The sequence below is a fragment of the Heptranchias perlo genome, unplaced genomic scaffold, assembly GCF_035084215.1.
Source record: "Heptranchias perlo isolate sHepPer1 unplaced genomic scaffold, sHepPer1.hap1 HAP1_SCAFFOLD_43, whole genome shotgun sequence".
NCBI lineage: Eukaryota > Metazoa > Chordata > Chondrichthyes > Hexanchiformes > Hexanchidae > Heptranchias > Heptranchias perlo.
The window spans coordinates 5174300-5193459 of record NW_027139442.1 but is presented as its reverse complement, the minus strand read 5'-3'; the positions used below and the strand labels follow the sequence as shown (position 1 = coordinate 5193459).

At 43.7% G+C, this 19160-nt stretch overlaps 2 protein-coding genes and 1 pseudogene across 2 annotated transcripts; 1 reads left to right on the top strand and 2 right to left on the bottom strand.

The window, feature by feature from the left end:
- LOC137312388 (zinc finger protein 850-like) overlaps positions 1 to 19160 on the bottom strand; it is a 568085-nt pseudogene that overhangs the window by 26797 nt on the left and 522128 nt on the right.
- On the bottom strand, positions 3994 to 4629 carry LOC137312465 (histone H1-like). The gene has a single exon (XM_067979015.1). The coding sequence runs from the start codon at positions 4627 to 4629 to the stop codon at positions 3994 to 3996; it is 636 nt and encodes a 211-aa protein (XP_067835116.1).
- LOC137312396 (histone H2A-like) lies at positions 18127 to 18516 on the top strand. The gene has a single exon (XM_067978963.1). It carries the CDS (start codon positions 18127 to 18129, stop codon positions 18514 to 18516), a length of 390 nt encoding a protein of 129 aa, XP_067835064.1.

The following is a 19160-nucleotide window of genomic DNA, read 5'->3' as shown; positions in this document are numbered from 1 at the left end:
GCCGATGAATGGCAGATGGAGTTTAATTTAGATAAATGTGAGGTGATGCATTTTGGTAGATCGAATCGGGCCAGGACCTACTCCGTTAATGGTAGGGCATTGGGGAGAGTTATAGAACAAAGAGATCTGGGAGTACAGATTCATAGCTCCTTGAAAGTGGAGTCACAGGTGGATAGGGTGGTGAAGAAGGCATTCAGCATGCTTGGTTTCATTGGGCAGAACATTGAATGCAGGAGTTGGGATGTCTTGTTGAAGTTGTACAGGGCATTGGTGAGGCCACACTTAGAGTACTGTGTACAGTTCTGGTCACCCTATTATAGAAAGGATATTATTAAACTAGAAAGAGTGCAGAAAAGATTTACTAGGATGCTACCGGGACTTGATGGTTTGACTTACAGGGAGAGGTTAGACAGACTGGGACTTTTTTCCCTGGAGAGTAGGAGGTTAAGGGGTGATCTTATCGAAGTCTATAAAATAATGAGGGGCATAGATAAGGTCGATAGTCAAAATCTTTTCCCAAAGGTAGGGGAGTCCATAACGAGGGGGCATAGATTTAAGGTGAGAGGGGAGAGATAAAAAAGGGTCCAGAGGGGCAATTTTTTCACTCAAAGGGTGGTGAGTGTCTGGAACGAGCTGCCAGAGGCAGTAGTAGAGGCGGGTACAATTTTGTCTTTTGAAAAGCATTTGGACAGTTAAATGGGTAAGATGGGTATAGAGGGATATGGGCCAAGTGCAGGCAATTGGGACGAGCTTAGTGGTATAAACTGGGTGACATGATCTGATAACCCAAAGGCTCTTTTCAGAGCCACCCACTGTATCGGTGAAAGGGCTGGTTACTGTCGAAGCGAGTCATGAATCAATTTAATAGGGACTTGATTCCGATCCGAGAAACTAACAATAACTTGTTCAATACAAATGATCCAGATCGGTCTTTTTGCAGTACTCGCTTCAGGACAGCAGATGTCGCCAATCTCCCATAGATTGATAATTGCAGATTGTATGGTGAATGAGACAAAAAATAACAAAATCGTCATTTGTCAATTGGGCGGGTGGGATACAGAAATACCAGGGACGCATATGATGATTTTCTGTCTCATTCTCGGACAACACTGGCTCAGTCTGAGTTATTTTGCCCAGATTTGAACAGATGCTGACTGATATGCTGATTATTGTGTCAGCGATTGCTGAATTGAGAATGTGAGTGCAATTTCTTTTTGGATGTGAGTGAGGGAATTATTCTGTCCCTGTCCGTCCCACATCTGCTCCCTCCCTTTTATGCATTTCCCATTCAAGCAAGTTTCTCACGGCCATGCGATTTCAACCCAGGCGATCACAGCTCTTTCCATCGCCGATTTGGTGGCTCTGAAAAGAGCCTTTGTTGCACTTGGTGCTGAAGCCGGGTCGGGTTTAGGCGCGCTCCCCGCGGATGCGGCGGGCCAGCTGGATGTCTTTGGGCATGATGGTGACTCGCTTGGCGTGGATGGCGCATAGGTTGGTGTCCTCAAACAGCCCCACCAGGTAAGCCTCGCTGGCCTCCTGCAGGGCCATAACGGCCGAGCTCTGGAAGCGCAGGTCTGTCTTGAAATCCTGAGCGATCTCTCGCACCAGGCGCTGGAAGGGCAGTTTGCGGATCAGCAGCTCGGTGGATTTCTGGTAGCGGCGGATCTCCCTCAGAGCCACAGTGCCGGGTCTGTAGCGATGAGGCTTCTTCACTCCGCCCGTGGCTGGAGCGCTCTTCCTGGCCGCTTTGGTAGCCAACTGTTTGCGAGGAGCTTTCCCGCCAGTCGATTTGCGCGCTGTCTGCTTGGTCCTGGCCATTTTCTCAACCAATCTCAAAACAACCTGAGACCCAGAGAGTGTTAATACGGAGTCAGCTCCGGGGCCGCCTTTTAACGGGTCTAATTTGATCCGCCCCTGGCATGTGATTGGCTGAAGTCCCACACCCTGTCAGGGAGGGACCGCCCCGGGACTGTGATTGGTAGATTTGAACCGAGCTCTGTCAGTCAGACCGAAACGGCGGGAGGTATTGTGCCCAATTGGCTGAGCTGAAATTAAACATGAATTTCAAAAAGCCCGCCAATTTCAGGTCATCAAATAACAGTTTCAAGAAAATCTCATTTCTCTCAAGCAATTTAAGAATCCCTCTCTTTATAATCTCCATTATTTCCAACTCCTCAGCTCACATCTCAAGCTGTTTCACATTCCGGTTCATTCTCTGATCTGTCTGTAAACGGGCGGGAATTAAGCCCCGGTCATTGTTTTCCGTAACAGGACAAAGTCCAGCTTCAATTTCAAAAATCCCGCCAGTTCCAGCCCGGTGAACCGCTCCTCAAACAGAAACTTCACATCGACCTGATAATTGAATGAAACACCGAGCAGAGAGGACACAGCGGGAGACGTTGTGAGGCGGGATTTTACTCTGAACGGAGAATGCAATGTCTGCGGAAAGACTCTGTATCACCACCTGTTCATTTATACCGTGAAACCGGGAATTCCGCTTTCTCTCGGGATGGCTGATCTCCCTTTACTGAATGTTGGGGAATCTCCCCATCGTAATTAAATATCGGAAACTGCTTCCCCACTCCTAAATCTTTCCTCTCCCCGTTCCCAGGTCAGTGCTCTCTCTGTGAGGCGGTGGGTGGCTCTTAGAAGAGCCTTTGTTTTGTGTTCGGTTAGAAAGGGTCGAGTCGTTCAGCCGCCGAATCCATAGAGAGTGCGGCCCTGCCGTTTCAGAGCGTACACCACATCCATGGCAGTGACCGTCTTGCGCTTGGCGTGTTCAGTGTAGGTGACCGCGTCCCTGATCACATTCTCCAGGAAAACCTTCAGCACCCCGCGGGTTTCCTCGTAGATCAGACCCGAGATCCGCTTGACACCGCCACGGCGAGCCAGGCGGCGGATGGCTGGTTTGGTGATCCCCTGGATGTTATCACGAAGCACTTTCCGGTGCCGCTTGGCTCCGCCTTTGCCCAGTCCTTTGCCTCCTTTACCTCTGCCAGACATGATGATTCTTCACTGAGATCGCTGCTGAATGAACAGCGAACTTATGCTGGTTCCCTTTTCATGCAGCCTGTCCCGACCTGACTGAAACATTCACAGGATGATAGAGGGAGGGGAGGAGACAAAGTGAGACATTGAACAGAGAGGGGAGGAGACAGAGTGAGATATTAAACAGAGAGGGGAGGAGAGAGTCAGAGTAACGGACAGAGCAGAGAGCGGCCTCTGATCTTCCAGCTCCACCTCCAGCTTTATCCACCCGCCAATTTCAAACCGTTTATCGATAATAGAACCGAAACACAGCGCTCCGCACAAACCCTTATAGACTCGGGCTTCATATTCAAGGATTTCCAGAAACTCGGAGCTTTTGAATAAGCCCCATTACAATTAAGAGTCAGTAATATTCCTGCCCAAATACAGTCCCTTCTTTAACATATCTACCCGTCTCCTTCCATTTTAGTGGCAGACCCGATTCGATCTCCCCACACATCCCCTCCCAGACGGGTTCAGCAGTTTACAAACACTTATTCCAGCTGATTTGGAGAATCTCATGTGTTGGGGTTTTAATTGTGATAGCGGCGGATCTCCGCCAGTTTTACCCTGTCACGGACTCTCGCCCTGAATCTGTGAGAAAAATGAACTGGGACTGGAGCCGAACACACGCCAGTTCGAGTGAGGCCCGGCCCGGACATATCGGAAACTGCTTCCCCAGCCCGAGATCTTTCCTCTCCCCGTTCCCAGGTCTGTGAGGCGGTGGGTGGCTCTTGGAAGAGCCTTTGTTTTGTGTTCTCTCTATTTTATTTCAGACAGTGGGGTTGGGGCGTGGGTAGTGAGTCACCAGGACCCTGGGTTTATTTTCAATGATTTCCATCTGAAATCTGAGCCCGGCCCCGGGACAGGAATCATCTGATTCCGGGGTCAGCTCTTTTCTGAGAGACGTGGGTGGCTCTGAGAAGAGCCGTTGGGTTCAGATGTTCACAAGTTGCACTTGATTTTTTACTTCTTTTTGCCCGCTGCTTTCTTGGGCTTAGCTGACTTCGGCTTGGGCTTGGCCCTCGCTTTTTCTACCTTCTTCGCCTTCACTGTCTTGGGGGTCTTGGGCTTCTTTGCCGCCGCTTTCTTCTTAATTGGTGATTTCGCCGCCTTTTTCGTGGTCGATTTCTTGGCAACAGGTTTCTTGACCGCTGATTTCTTGGCGGCCGGTTTCTTGGCCGTTAATTTCTTGACCGCTGTTTTTTTGGTCGCTGGTTTCTTTCCGGGAGATTTCTTGGTCACTTGTTTCTTCACCTTCTTTACCACTTTTGCCTGAGTTTCCTTCTTAGCGACTCTGAAGGAGCCCGAGGCGCCCGTGCCCTTGATCTGCACCAGGGAGCCTTTTTCCACATTTCTCTTGATACTTAATTTAATCTGGGAACGGTGCTTCTCCACATCCAGGCCTTTGGCAGCCAGAACCTTCTTTATCGCGGCCAGGGATATCCCCTTGCGATCCTTGCAATCCCCCACAATCTTGAGGATCTGTTCGCCCAACGGGGGACCGGTGGGTCGGGGAACCGCCTTCTTCTTATTCGGAGCATTGGTTTGAGCGGCGGCGGCGGCAGGAGGAGCCGTTTCGGCGGCTGCAGTGTCTGTCATGTCCGGGACTCTGAAGAAAATCTCTCTGACAGTCAGAGCTGGGTCAGAAATGAAACGAGAGGCGGCGGCACAGAGCAACTTAAAGGCACAGAGCGGACGGGGCGGAGACATCCTGCTGTCAGCTCCCGGCCCCTCCAGCCTCTCTGTGTTTCTCTCTCCTCTTAAACTCGCCGGTTACAATTAAAATCGGGCACTCCAGAGTCCCAGACTAGCCCCTTCCTATATCTAACACCGGAATGTTTGCTGTCGAAAAACTTTCACCGGAATTGAAAGCACCAGTTTCGATTTCAACCCGTTTCATTGCTGCACTGATCGCGCTCTCTCACCCGATCGCTGACACGATCTCCGTTTTTCGTCTGAAATCTGGAATTGAACTCAAACCTTACCTTAAATTTTCACTTCGGAGCTCGGCAGGGGAGGAGGGCGATCCTTTGAAAGGGATTTTTAAAAATTTTACTGAAAAGCGACCCGGAAATACGGCGATGTGACCGGCCACACAAACACAGTGACATTAATCTAACCCGCCCGCCCCTTTAACACACTCTCTTTGACACAATGTTCACATCTTCACATTCACAGGACAAACCGGTCGCCAGATTGACAATTCCCGGGACAGGCTTTCCTCCCCGCTCGGCCTGTGCTGCAGATTCTCGGGGGTTAGTTGTAGTTTCCCAGCTCAGTAACTGTTAAACACTCTGAGGCCGGCGCTCCTCACAGTGTGTGGTCCCCAGATTCAGGGGCAGGAGACAATCACAGCTGTTGGTGTGATAATTCACATCTGGTTTTAAAATATTATACTGTTCGTACACAGAAATATGTTTGGTTAAGACGATAATACAAATTATCCGCTCTGGGCTCTTCCAGTCTCTCTGTGTTTCTCTCTCCTCCTAAACTGACTGACAGACAATAGTAACTGGTGTCCGATCCGTCCCATTCTCAACACCCAGAGATGGCGAGTTACAGAATAAATTCAACACTAACAGGCAGTCCAGTGTCAGGCCGTTAGAGGCTGTTTCTCTCCACCTTTCCTTATTGGACTGGAGACTGATAAATGCACCGTCAATCCGGCTCATACATAATAGAAGGGACAGTGACTATCTCACCAACAGCACCGGAGGTCTGTTCACAAACACTGAATCAATCTTTACCTTCCACCAGGGTGTCGATATTAAGTTCAGTAACAGTATTTCGCTTTCATTTACAGCGCTGGAGAGAGAGAAAGACAGACCGACAGATAAACAGACAGACAGAGACACACACACAGACAATGTATCAGTCTCACACTTCCTATCAGTATGTCCGTTTCACACTCAATAACAGTTTCCATCGATTTTTGTATTGGGAATTAAACCAGATATCTGCGCATGCGTGACCCAGCCCCGCCCCCAGCGCTGATTGTTGGTGAGCAGAAGAGCGCATGCGCGCTCCCCTCCCCCAGCTCGGCCTGTGGGAGCCATTCCCTCAGTGAGCGGAAGAAGTTGGTTTAAAACAGCCGGGAATGGAGAGATCACGGCCCCCGGGGGAAGGGAGCAAAGAGTAGCCTCGTTACAGCAGCTCATCGCTTCGGGACCGTGTCCGCAGATGGGCTCAGAGATCGGCATTGAGTCCAGCGTAAGGGCCGGGGAGTCCGGGGTCTGTTTGTAAGAGGCGGAGTGGATCAGGAACTGGTCCCGGAACATGGAGTGAGCCGGGGAAGGGAGAGGTCATTCTCGGGCTGTGTGTGCACAGGGTGTGTCCAGGGGAATGGAGAGAGAATGGGAAGAACCTGCTATTTAAAATCATTGCTGCTTTCTCTCCCCAAACCAGTAGTGAATGTTCCTGGTTTAGTTCCAGTCTCACCCTGTTTATTGTTATTGGACAGTGACGAGTGGAAACAGAGCCGGACAGTAAGGATGTGGGGAGTTATACAAAGAGCATCTATTGAAAGCACCAGGTGAGAAGTGTAAAGGACACATTTCAAACAGCGGCTGTTTGCTTTCAGTTGAACGGTTAGTCCCATGGGAGAGGGGATTAGAAACCCGACCTGTACAAAGGTCCCTGCCCCATCGGGTAGTCCCATTCATGGATCAGTGCAGGGGTTGCATTTTGTCTGGATGTCACTAAATTGTTCTAAAACAGCCTAACACACCTGGTATGCTGAAGCTGAGTGCTGCAGTACTGCAGTCGAGTCAGACACTGACACTGTATCACTGGTTTTCATTTGTGGATGTACAAAATAATTATTAACAGAGCTTTAAACTGATCACTTTTGTATTTTCTACCTCACCTGTTATTGAGTAACAAGAGATAATTTTCTTTCTACAGGCAAATCCGAGAAGGATCCAGAATGAATGTAAAGTTTCCTCCCCCCGAGACAAAGGAACAGTGCAGCCAACTCCTTCTCACACACAGTATGTATATTATCACTCTCAGAGCACAGAGACACAGACAGGTCATCAGATCCACAGTCTCAGACAGCAGAAGTTGTCAGTTCCACACTGATCCCAAGTTCCAGCGACACATCTTCAATCCAACAGTCAAACAGAGCAGGTGAGGCAGACGCTGTTCCATTGCACCCGAACTCAGTCCCGCTGACAGGTAGATACAAAAATCCCAGTCCAAAGTCACACTATCAGATTGTCAATTTCCAAGAAGTGCAGAATTCGCCATGAATTAAAAATCAGATACCCCGAGATTCCAATTGAATACTAGCCCAGAACCCTCACACCCACACGGGAGTTTAATACATGCAGTATCCATTCGAATAGTGTACCATTCGAATACAAATTGCAAGTCCAAAAATCATGTACAATATCAGATTGAGAAATGCTGTGACAGTGTAACCTGAGAAACAAATTAGATACCAGTTTATAATACACTCATAGCATGAGATTTAAAGATACAGTATCAATTCCTTTACTGCAGGCTGATCGACACGTTATATAGCAATTCAAAAATGTCACCATATCAGTTTGAAAGAAATATTATCATTCACAATAGTACTCACAGAGATACTGATATGATACTCGTCCAAAAAACACAAATCTTCTGATTAAAACCTCCAGCATCAAATCCTAAAGTGTATCCATGTTTACCAATTAAATACTGGGAAAAACTGTTTAAACATTAAGATAGTAAAGCTACAGTATTGAAAATCATAATGTAATCTGAGAGAATAATTATATACAGATACAGAATGAATCTCACACTCAGATACAGTACAGAGACACACAAACACAGAATGAATCCCACACTCACATACAGTACTAGAGGTTGCCAGACACAGAGTGAATCCAACACTCAAGTATGGTACGAGAGATGTCAGATACAGAATTTATCCCACACTGACATACAGTACCAAGGACTGACAGATAGCAAAACCATCCCACACTCTCATAAAGCACTAGAGACTGAGAGATACAAAATAAATCCCAAACTCAAACACAGTACCTGAGATTGGCAGATACAGAATGAAGGCCACACTCACGTACAGTACCAGAGTCTGACAGAGTACAGAATGAATCTCACACTCACACACAGTACTCGAGACTGACAGATACAGACTGAATCCCACACTCACACACAGTACCTGAGATTGGCAGATACAGAATGAATCTCACACACAGTACCAGAGACTGACAGATACAGAATGAATCCCACACTCACAAGCAGTACCTGAGAATGTATATGCAGAATGAATCCCACAGTCAAATAGAGTACCAGAGAGTGACAGTTACAGCATGAATCCCACACTCACAGTCAGTACCAGAGACTGAGAGATACAAAGTGAATCTCACAGTCACCTACATTAGTGCAGGCTGAGTTACACATTACGTCCCAGAGCAAAAATCTCACAGTCGCAGATCGAAAGATACCTCATCAATTCCATCAATGCTGTCTTAGTGACACATTACATACCAGTGCAAAAATCTCATAGTGTCAGATTTAAAGGTGCAGTATCAATTCTATTCGCGCAGACTGAGCTACATATTAGATATATTGGTAAATACTCATGGAGTATTATACTGAAATAAACAGTATCAATACCATTGGTACAGACTGAACTACACATTACATACGAGTCCAAAAACCTCATAAATGATCAGACTGGAAAATAGAGTTTCAATTCTATTAGCACTGCCTGAGCTGTACATTACATACCAGACTGAAAATCCCATAAAATATTAGACTAAAAGATGTAGTATCGATTTCATGAGTGCAGACTGAGCCACACATTATATAGCAGTCCAAGAATCTCATACCTTATCAGACTCAAAGATACAATATCAATTCCATTAGCACAGACTGAGCTACATGTTACACACCAGTCCAAAAATCTCATACAGTTTAGACTGAGATACAGAATTAATCCCATTATTGCAGAATAAACTAAACATTACATAAGGGTCCAATAATTTCACCGGGAACAGATTGAAAGGGACATTATCATTCACAATAAAGTTCATAGATTAAGATGTAATACTACTCCAAAACTCACACACATTGTTTGATTAAAGAAAATTGTAAAGTGTATCCATATTAACAAATTAAATACTCGATGAAGAACTCTATATAATTTAAAGTATTAAATCTACAGTTTCAAAAACGATACTGTAAACTGAAATAAGAACGCCGAATGAATTCAGACTTGCACATTGTCTCAGAGACTGAATTACAGAATGAATCCCACACTGAGATAAAGTAGCAGAGAATGGCAGATACAGAATGAATCCCACACACACAGATAGCACCAGAGACTGACATATACAGAATGAATCCATCACTTATATATAATACCCCTGAGACTGAGAGATGCAGAATAAACCCCATGCTCACACTCAGTACCAGAGACTGACAGATATAGAATGAATCCTACACTCACATACAGTATCCGGAACAGAATGAATCTCACTCACGCACAGTACCAGGGACTGACAGATACAGAATGAATCTCTCACTCAAAAATTACCAGAGACTGACGGATACAGAATGAATGTCACAGTCACATTACTGCAGACTGAGTTACACTTTACAGACCAGTCCAAAGATCTCATAGTATCAGATTGAAAGATAGAGTATAAATTCCATTAGTGCAGACTGAGCTACATATTAGATATATTGGTAAATACTCAGTATTATACAGATATAAATATTATCAATACCATTGGTGCAGACTGAGCTACACATTACATACGAGTCCAAAAATCACATAAGTGATCAGACTGAAAGATATAGTTTAAATTATTTTAGCACCGCCTGAGCTAAACATTATATAACAGTCCAACAATCTCATACAATGTTAGACTGAAAGGTACAGTATCGATTTCATTAGTGCAGACTGAGCCACACATTATATAGCAATCCAAGAATCTCATACCTTATCAGACTCAAAGATATAATATCAATTCCATTAGCACAGACTGAACTACATGTTACTCACCAGTCCAAAAACTTCATACAGTATAAGACTGATAGATACAGTATCAATTCCTTTAGTGCAGGATGAGCTACATATTACATATCGTGTCCAAAAATCACATGTCGTGTTAGACTCAGATACAGAATTAATCCCATTATCGCAGACTGAGCTACTCATTACATACCAGTCCAATAATTTCACCGGGAACAGATTGAAAGGTACATTATCATTCACAATACAGTTCAGAGATTAAGATATAATACTGCTCCAAAACTCTCACACATTGTTTGAATAAAGAAAATCGAAAAATGTATCCATATTAACAATGTAAATAATCGACGAAGAACTATATATAATTTAAAGCATTAAAGATACAGTTTCAAATACGATACTGTAAACTGAAATAAGAATACAGAATGAATCCAGACTTGCACATTGTCTCAGAGACTGAATGACAGAATGAATCCCACACTGAGATAAAGTAGCAGAGAATGACAGATACAGAATGAATCCCACACTCACATACAGCACCAGAAAATGACAGATGCAGAATTAATCCCACACTCACATAAAGTACCAGAGACTGACAGATACAGAATGAATCCATCACTTATCTATAGTACCTGAGACTGAAAGATGCAGAACATACCCCATGCTCACACTCAGTACCAGAGATTGACAGATACTGAATGAATCCCAAACTCACGCACAGTACCAGAGACTGACAGATACAGAATCAACCCCACTCTCATATACAGTACTAGAGACTGACATCGACTGGCCGTAAGCGAGAACTGTAATGAGGGGACAAATTCACATTATCTGTCGTGGTTCCAGAAACAGGATAATGTGCAATGTGATGGAAGTTTCGGTCTGCAACTTTTACTCTCGTATTTTTGCACTTTTTGACGGTGAAAAATGAAGACAATTGATTCATAATAAAGTTTTTGTTTCACTCATTCGATAGTTGTGAATTTACCCCATTGTATTTCAATTTACATTGCGAAGTATTTCTCGCTGATTTCTCAGGATGATTTACATTGCACCTCTACCCCATTTAGACTCTTATTTTCCATGCAGTATGTGGCCTCCTTATTCCCCCGAGCGAAATGCACCACCTCACACTTTTCTATATTGAAATTCAATGACCATTTGCACGGCCGTTCTGCAAGGTTATTTTGTCCCAGTCTTCCTCAATATTGACTATACCCCCTAAATCAATTACAAGAATTTAACACAGCATTACAAGTAGTTTTTGGTCCAAAAAAATGTACTTGCAGCTCGTCTCCATTCCCAGTTTTGTTCTAAATCCCACTCGTGCAATATAATGTGAAGAATGAGTTTATCTTCTGTCCCTCTCTCATCTGCAAACTTCAATGTCCCGGGGTTTGGGGACATCTACTGGCCGGAAGCAGAACTGCAACAGTTCGGAACAAATTGCTGAAACCGGACAATGTGCAGTGTGAGCGTGTTTGTGATTGGTGGCAGGTACTAAATCTGATTTTTTAAACCTGCCCATTAACCTTTAGTGTTTGTTATTGAACAGTAAACAGAGCCGGACAGTAAGGATATGGGGAGTTATACAAAGAGCATCTATTGCAGGCATCAGGTGAGAAGTGTGAAGGTCACATTTTAAACAGCGGCTGTTTTGTTTCGGTTGAACGGTTAGTCCCATGAGAAAGGGGAGTAGAAATCTGATATGTACAAAGGTCCCTGCCCAATCGGGTAGACCCATTCATGGATCAGTGCAGGGGTTGGGTTGTGTCTGGATGTCACTAAATTGTAAAATTGCCCAACACACCTGGTGTGCAGAAGCTGAGTGCTGCAGTACTGCAGTGGAATCAGACACTGACACTGTTTGTAGCGCTGTTTTTCCTTTGTGGATATTACAATGATTATTAACAGAGAGATTCAATTGATCACTTTTGGTTTTTTCTACCTCACCTGTTCTTGAGTTACAAGAGACAGTTTTTTTTCCATCAGTCAATTCGTTGAAGGACCCAGAATCAGTGGGATGTTTACTCCACCCGAGGCACAAGGAGCAGTCAGTGCAGCCAGCTCCTTCTCACACACAGTATGTACATTAACACTCAGAGCATAGAGACACTGACAGGTCATCAGTTCCACATTCTCAGATAGCAGAAATGGTCAATACCACACTGATCCCAATCCAACAGTCAAACAGAGCAGGAGAGACAGACGGAATTTCTATTTCACAATGACTCAGTACCGCTGAATGGCAAATAAATAATTCCCAGTCCAAAATCACACCCAGTTTCAGATTGAAAGGCACTGTTTCAATTCTCACATTATTTCAGCCTTAGCTACAAATTAAATACCAGATAGAACTGACACATGGTACTGATTGATAGATACAGAGTGAATAACAATAGTGTACTCCAAGATTAAAATTAAATACCAGCCCTCAATTCACACACATTTTGAGTTTAAAGGTGCAGTATTCATGCCAATAGTACACCCTGAGATACAAATTAGATACCAATTCAGATGTTACCCATAATTGACTCACATATATGTTCAAAAACCTCATGGTGTCAGAATGAAATGTACAGTTTTAATTCCTTTACTGCAGATTGAGGTACACGTTAGATACCAGTCCAAAATTCTCATACAGTATAAAACTGAAAGATATAGTATTGATTTGATTAGTACAGACTGACGTACACATTACATACCAGTACAAAAATCTCTCACAGTATGAGACTGAAAGATGCAGCATCATCCCATTAGTGCAGATTGAGCTACACATTATATACCCGTCCAAAAATCACATTCAGGGTCAAACTGAAAGGCACAGTATGAATTCCATTACAGCAGACTGAGCTACACATTATATAACAGTTCAAAAAACAGATTCAGGGTCATGCCGAATGATGCAGTATCAATCCCATTAGTGCAGAATGAGTTACACATTACACACCAGTCTAAATATATTCCGCAGCATCAGACTGAAAGATACAGTATCAATTCCATTATTGCAGACTGAGCTACACATTATATACAGTCCAAAATTCGCATGCAGTGTCGTACTGAAATATACAGTATGAATCCTATTAGTGTGGACTAAGCCACACATTACAAACCAGTCCAAAAATCTCTCTCAGTGTCTGACTGAAAGCTAGAGTGTCAATTCCATTCGTACAGACTGAACTACACATTACATATCAGTCCAAAAATCACTTCAAGCTCATGCTGAAATGTACAGCATCAATTTCATTAGTGTTGACTGAACCACACATTACATACTAGAACAAAAAAAATCACAGTGTCAGATTGACAGAAAACGTATCAATTCCATCAATGCTGAATGAGCTACAAATTACAAACAACCCATAAATCTCATACAGTGTCAGACTGAGCTACACATTACCTACCAGTCCAAAAATCACATTCTTGGCCATGCTGAAAGATACAGTATCAATCCCATTTGTGCAGACTGAGCTACACCTTACACACCAGTCTAAATATATTACACAGTAGCAGACTAAAAGGTACAGCATCAATTCCATTAGTGCAGACTAAGCGACACATTACATACCGGTCCAAAAACCTCACACGGTATCGGACTGAAAGATACAGTATCATTCTTATTATAGCTGATTGAGCCCCAGTATCAATTTGATTTGTACAGACTGAGCTACACATTCCATACCAGTTCAAAAACCTCATACTTCATCTTTAAGTCTGTTACTGTATCAATTCCATTATAGCTGACTGAGCTACACCTTACAGACTAATCTAAATATATTACACAGAATCAGACTGAAAGATAGAGTATCAATTCCATTTGCGCAGACTGAGCTGCACAAGAAATACCAGTCCAATAATTTCACAGTAAAAGATGAAATGTAAATTATCATTTACAAAAGTCTTCAGAGATTAAAGTGTAATCCTACACCAAAACTCACACACATTGTTTGATTAAAACAAAATCCAAAAGTGTATCCATAATTATAAATTAATGCTGGACAAAAGATTGTGCATCCATTAATGAATGAAACATACAGTTTCAAGCAATATACTGTAACATGAAATAAGAATACAGAACGAATCCAGACTTTCACTTTGTCCCAGAGACGGAGTTACACAATGAATCCCACACTCACACGCAGTATCAGAGACTGACAAGAATAGAATGAATCCTACATTCACATAAAGCACCAGAGACTGACAGATAAAGAATAAATCCCACAAACACACATACACACACACAGTACCGGAGACTGACAGACACAGAATGAATCTCACACTCACATACAGTCTGACATCTACTGGCTGTAAGGGAGAACTGTAACAGAGTGGAACAAATTCACATCATCTGTCGTTGATACAGATTCAGGACAATGCAATGGGAGGAAAGAGTTTCTCTCTGTAACTTCTGCTCTCGTATTTTTTCATATTTTGTCAGTGAAAATGAAGACAATTGATTCATAATAAAGTTCTTGTTTTGCTCATTCGAAAGTTGCCCCATTATATTTCACTCTACATTGCGCAATATTTCTGTCTGATTTCTCAGGACACGATTTATATTAATTCAAATAAACCGAACTGAAACACAAATAAAAACTGAGCGCAAATCTGGAAGTTCCAATGACCGTCAAAAGTGAAAGGGATAAAACATAGAAAAAATTAAAACCGAAAATGCTGGAAAGACTCAGCAGGTCCGGCAGCATCTGTGGAGCAGGGAAGCTCGGGTTAACGGTTCAGGTCAATGACCCTTCTATCGATCAGAAAGGTTAATCCGACATAATTTAAATAAGGAACTGGAATCTGCAGAGGGAAAAACTTCAGGAAATCAATTAATTTCACTGAATCCGGGCAATTGTGTCCTGTATCCACTGTACAGATCAGGAGAAATAATAATACAAAGGAACAAAGTTAAATTCAACGTTATGGGGGAAATAAATGAATATTTAAAATATTTTTAAAATATAAATTAGACCCGTTTGTGTTTTGGAAACACGATCCCTCTGAACATCATCAAATTTGATTCCAGTCTTGGTGTTTCTGAATTCAGCGTGCTTGGATTCAAACCTGTTGGAATTAACTGTTTGGAAGGCAGCTATACTCACCATGAAAGCGCCTTATTTCACGAGGAGAGAGAAGTAGAGTGTTTCTGTGGAGTTTCACACTGAATTGCGCCCTTTGGGTTTTTGGTACTTGAATCACAGACAATAAATAGTTCCCAAACATCAGCCCCTGAACAGACACAACAAGCTGGTGGAATTTCTCATTCATAGATATTAAATAAGAGGATGACAAAAGCAAATAGGAAGAGGTTAGGAAGAAGTCACAAAAACAATTACAGAAGAAAACAGGAACCACGAAATCAAATTATCAAGGTATATGAAAAGAAATAATAAATTATTCTACAGATACAAAAATAACAAAATGAAAATCAGAATAGTTTGAGTGCCACTGAGGGATGCACAAGATAAACTCACAGGTAAGTTCAGCGAAATAGCAGAAATATTGAATTATTACTTTGCTCAGTATTTACCCGGGAGATTAACAGGGTGAACATGATATTAAAGGAAGAGGTCAATAAAGATATCAAGACATTGAAGTTAGAAAGGGTGGTTGAACTGGTCCTGATGGATTGTATCCGTGCATATTAAATGAAGCAAGGGAAGAGATAGCAGATGCACTGTTACATATATAGACAAAATCATCACAAAGTGGAATAGTGCCAAAGGACTGGATGACAGCTAATGGGATTGTTATATTTTAAAACAGGAGATAGAACAAGTGCAGGGAACTATAGACCAGTTAACGAAAGGTCAGTGGTGGGGATGATCATGGAATCCTTTACTCAATGATGCAGTAGATAAACATCTAGAAACCGAAAATATAATAAGGAATAGTCAGCACGGATTTCAGAAAGGGAAGGTTTAATAGTTTGACAGAAGGTTTGACAGTTTAAATTACAGTTCAACAGAACTTATCTCCTTTTCAATTCTGTTCCTTTAGAAATAAACCTCTGTGTTTGTTTTCTATGACATTATCAACCTGAGTTGCTACTTTAATGATTTGTCAATCTGTACCCCTAAATCCCTTTGCTCTTCGACCCCATTTCGACTCTTGTTTTCCAAGCAGTGTGAGGCCTCCTTATTCCCCCGAGCAAAATGCACCACGTCACAACTTTCTATATGGAAATTCAATGGCCATTTACACCGCCTTTCAGCAAGTTTATTAAAGTCTTCTTGAATTTTGTTACATTCTTCCTCAGAATAGGCTATACCCACTAAATAATTACAAGCATTTCACACGACATTACAAAAAATGTTTGCTCCAACAAAATGTTCTCCATTCCCAGTTTCTCTGAATCCCACTCGTGCAATATAATGTGAAGAATGAGTTTATCTTCTGTCTCTCTCTCATCTGCAAACTTCAATGTCAGGGGTTTGGGGACATCTACTGGCCGGAAGCAGAACTGCAACAGTTCGGAACAAATTGCTGAAACCGGAGAACGTGAAGTGTGAGCGTGTTTGTGATTGGTGGCAGATACTGAATCTGATTGGATATCTGAAGAAACCTATCAGAGAGTGAAAGGAAAAGGTGACGTTTATCACTCCCAATGTCCCAATCACAATCATTGCCTTCCACCATCCCTTATTCGCATAGGGTTGTGGGGCTGCCTATTTCATCCGAGCTCGGAGTGGATTTGTGTCATTTCTGGGTCTGAAATTGAGTTTTGAGATGCCTGAGGACAAGAAAGCAGCTCCCAAGAAGGGCGCCAAGAAAACCTTGAGTAAAGCACCAGCCAAGGGCGGCAAGAAGCGGAGAAAGTCGAGGAAGGAGAGTTACTCCATCTACGTCTACAAAGTGATGAAGCAGGTTCACCCCGACACCGGCATCTCCTCAAAGGCCATGAGCATCATGAACTCCTTTGTGAACGATATTTTCGAGCGCATCGCGGGTGAGGCTTCCCGCCTGGCCCATTATAATAAACGCCACACCATCAGCTCCCGGGAGATCCAGACCGCTGTGCGCCTGTTGCTGCCCGGAGAACTGGCCAAACACGCCGTGTCGGAAGGGACAAAGGCGGTGACCAAGTACACCAGCTCCAAGTAAAACTCCACAATCAACTGAAAAAAAATAAACACAAAGGCTCTTTTAAGAGCCACCCACAGTCTCTCTGAAGACGCTGTGCCGACCCCTCTGTATGGAATCATTTTACTGTAGATAGTTTGATAGTAACTGTCTCTCTATAACTCTTGTGCTTTTCTAATTTCTCTTGAAATCTGGAAGATTCTCATAATCACTGCCAGGTATAATAATCTATGTGTCGCTTTCTGTTTAGTTCCAATAACCAAAAACGTGTCCCTGATCCTCTCATTCCCGTTCATATTCCGCCCCTTCCCCCGCGTCTGCCCCTTCATAGCCGTCTTAAGGCGATGGATTAGACTTCATTTCTTTCTCCTTTTCACGTTTGTTTGTTCATTATTCGGGAATATCACTTTGAGAACCGCAATCATTTGAAATGCAGCAACCCTGAAAGGGACGTCACACCGAGTACAGAAAAGTCGAAAGGCTCTGTCACTGTTCGACTTCTTACACCAGGAGTCTCGGCTCCGGTTTCGATCGCGCTGCAGCTCCTGTGAACAGGGATCAATCCACAATCTGTGGTTTGTTACTTTTACAAAGATTGAGCTGGAATCTGTCCCGTTACATTGAAAGCGAACGGTGAAGGGAGCCGGATTTTAAACGGATTGTAAAAGATTCTGGAAGTTGTGACGGGAAATGTGCAATAACAGAGTAAAAGGAGAGAGATTTTTTAATCTTTGTCTTAAGGCGACATTATTTACTAAATCCGCTTCTTGTGTTACAAATATTTTGGCGGGCTTTTCAAATTTCAAAAAAACGGTTCAGTTCGGTATTTTCCGCCCTTTTCTCATTGCCGGCTATTGATTGGCGAATAAAACAGCTCTCTGATTGGGCTGTTCGCTAAACCAATGAGATTGACAACAGATTGACCAATTACAAGTGCCCCCACTTTATACCTCCAGAAGGTATAAGAAGGGCGAGTGCGGGAAGATTTCTTCATTCTTTGTGAAAGTGTTTGTGAGATTGTGGAAATGTCTGGAAGAGGAAAAACCGGCGGGAAAGCTCGGGCCAAGGCCAAGTCTCGCTCATCCCGGGCCGGACTGCAGTTCCCTGTGGGTCGTGTTCACAGGCTCCTGCGAAAGGGGAACTATGCTGAACGTGTGGGTGCCGGAGCCCCGGTCTATCTGGCTGCTGTGCTCGAGTATCTGACGGCTGAAATCCTCGAGCTGGCCGGCAACGCGGCCCGCGATAATAAGAAGACCCGCATCATCCCCAGACACCTGCAGCTGGCCATCCGCAACGACGAGGAGCTCAACAAGCTGCTGGGACGGGTGACCATCGCTCAGGGCGGGGTGCTGCCGAATATCCAGGCCGTGCTGCTGCCGAAGAAAACCAGCAATGTGAGCTCCAAGAGCAAGTAAATCGGCCAAGATTTAATCTGATCAACCCAAAGGCTCTTTTCAGAGCCACCCACTGTATCTGTGAAAGGGCTGGTTACTGTCTGAAGAGACTGACCTATTGATCACAGTTATCCCCGGTCTACGTTGATATATTACATCACTATAGCGGTTGAAGGAATGGGATCCAATGTAAGTCACCGAACACAAGGGTGACAGGTGAACGGGAGTTGGAGGGAGTTAGAATAGGGCAACGGAGATTTGTAGGAGTTCATGTTTACAGAGCGTGGAAGATCGGAGGCTGACCAGGAGAGCATTGGAATAGCCAAGTCTGGAGGTAACAAGGGAATGGATGAGTGTTTCAGCACCAGATCAGCTGAGGCAGGGGCGGAGACGCGCGATGTTTCAAAGGTGGAATTAGGTCTTGGTGATGGAGCGGATATGTGGTCGGATGCTCATCTCAGGGACAGATAGGACACAAAGGTTGCGAACGGTCATATTCCGGCTCACACAGTGGCCAGGGTCAAGTCTCTGTCCATCCCGGTCCCTGAATCGATCCAGTCCCCAAACAGGACCTGGGTCTGTCCATCCCGACCACTGAATCTATCCAGTCCCCACACAGGACCTGGGTATGTCCATCCCGGTCCCTGAATCTATCCAATTTCACA

What these genes read in the sequence shown, in the direction of transcription:
- LOC137312396 (XM_067978963.1), top strand. Translation starts at nt 18,127, where the DNA reads ATGTCTGGAAGAGGAAAAACCGGCGGGAAAGCTCGGGCCAAGGCCAAG.
- LOC137312465 (XM_067979015.1), bottom strand. Translation starts at nt 4,629, where the DNA reads ATGACAGACACTGCAGCCGCCGAAACGGCTCCTCCTGCCGCCGCCGCC.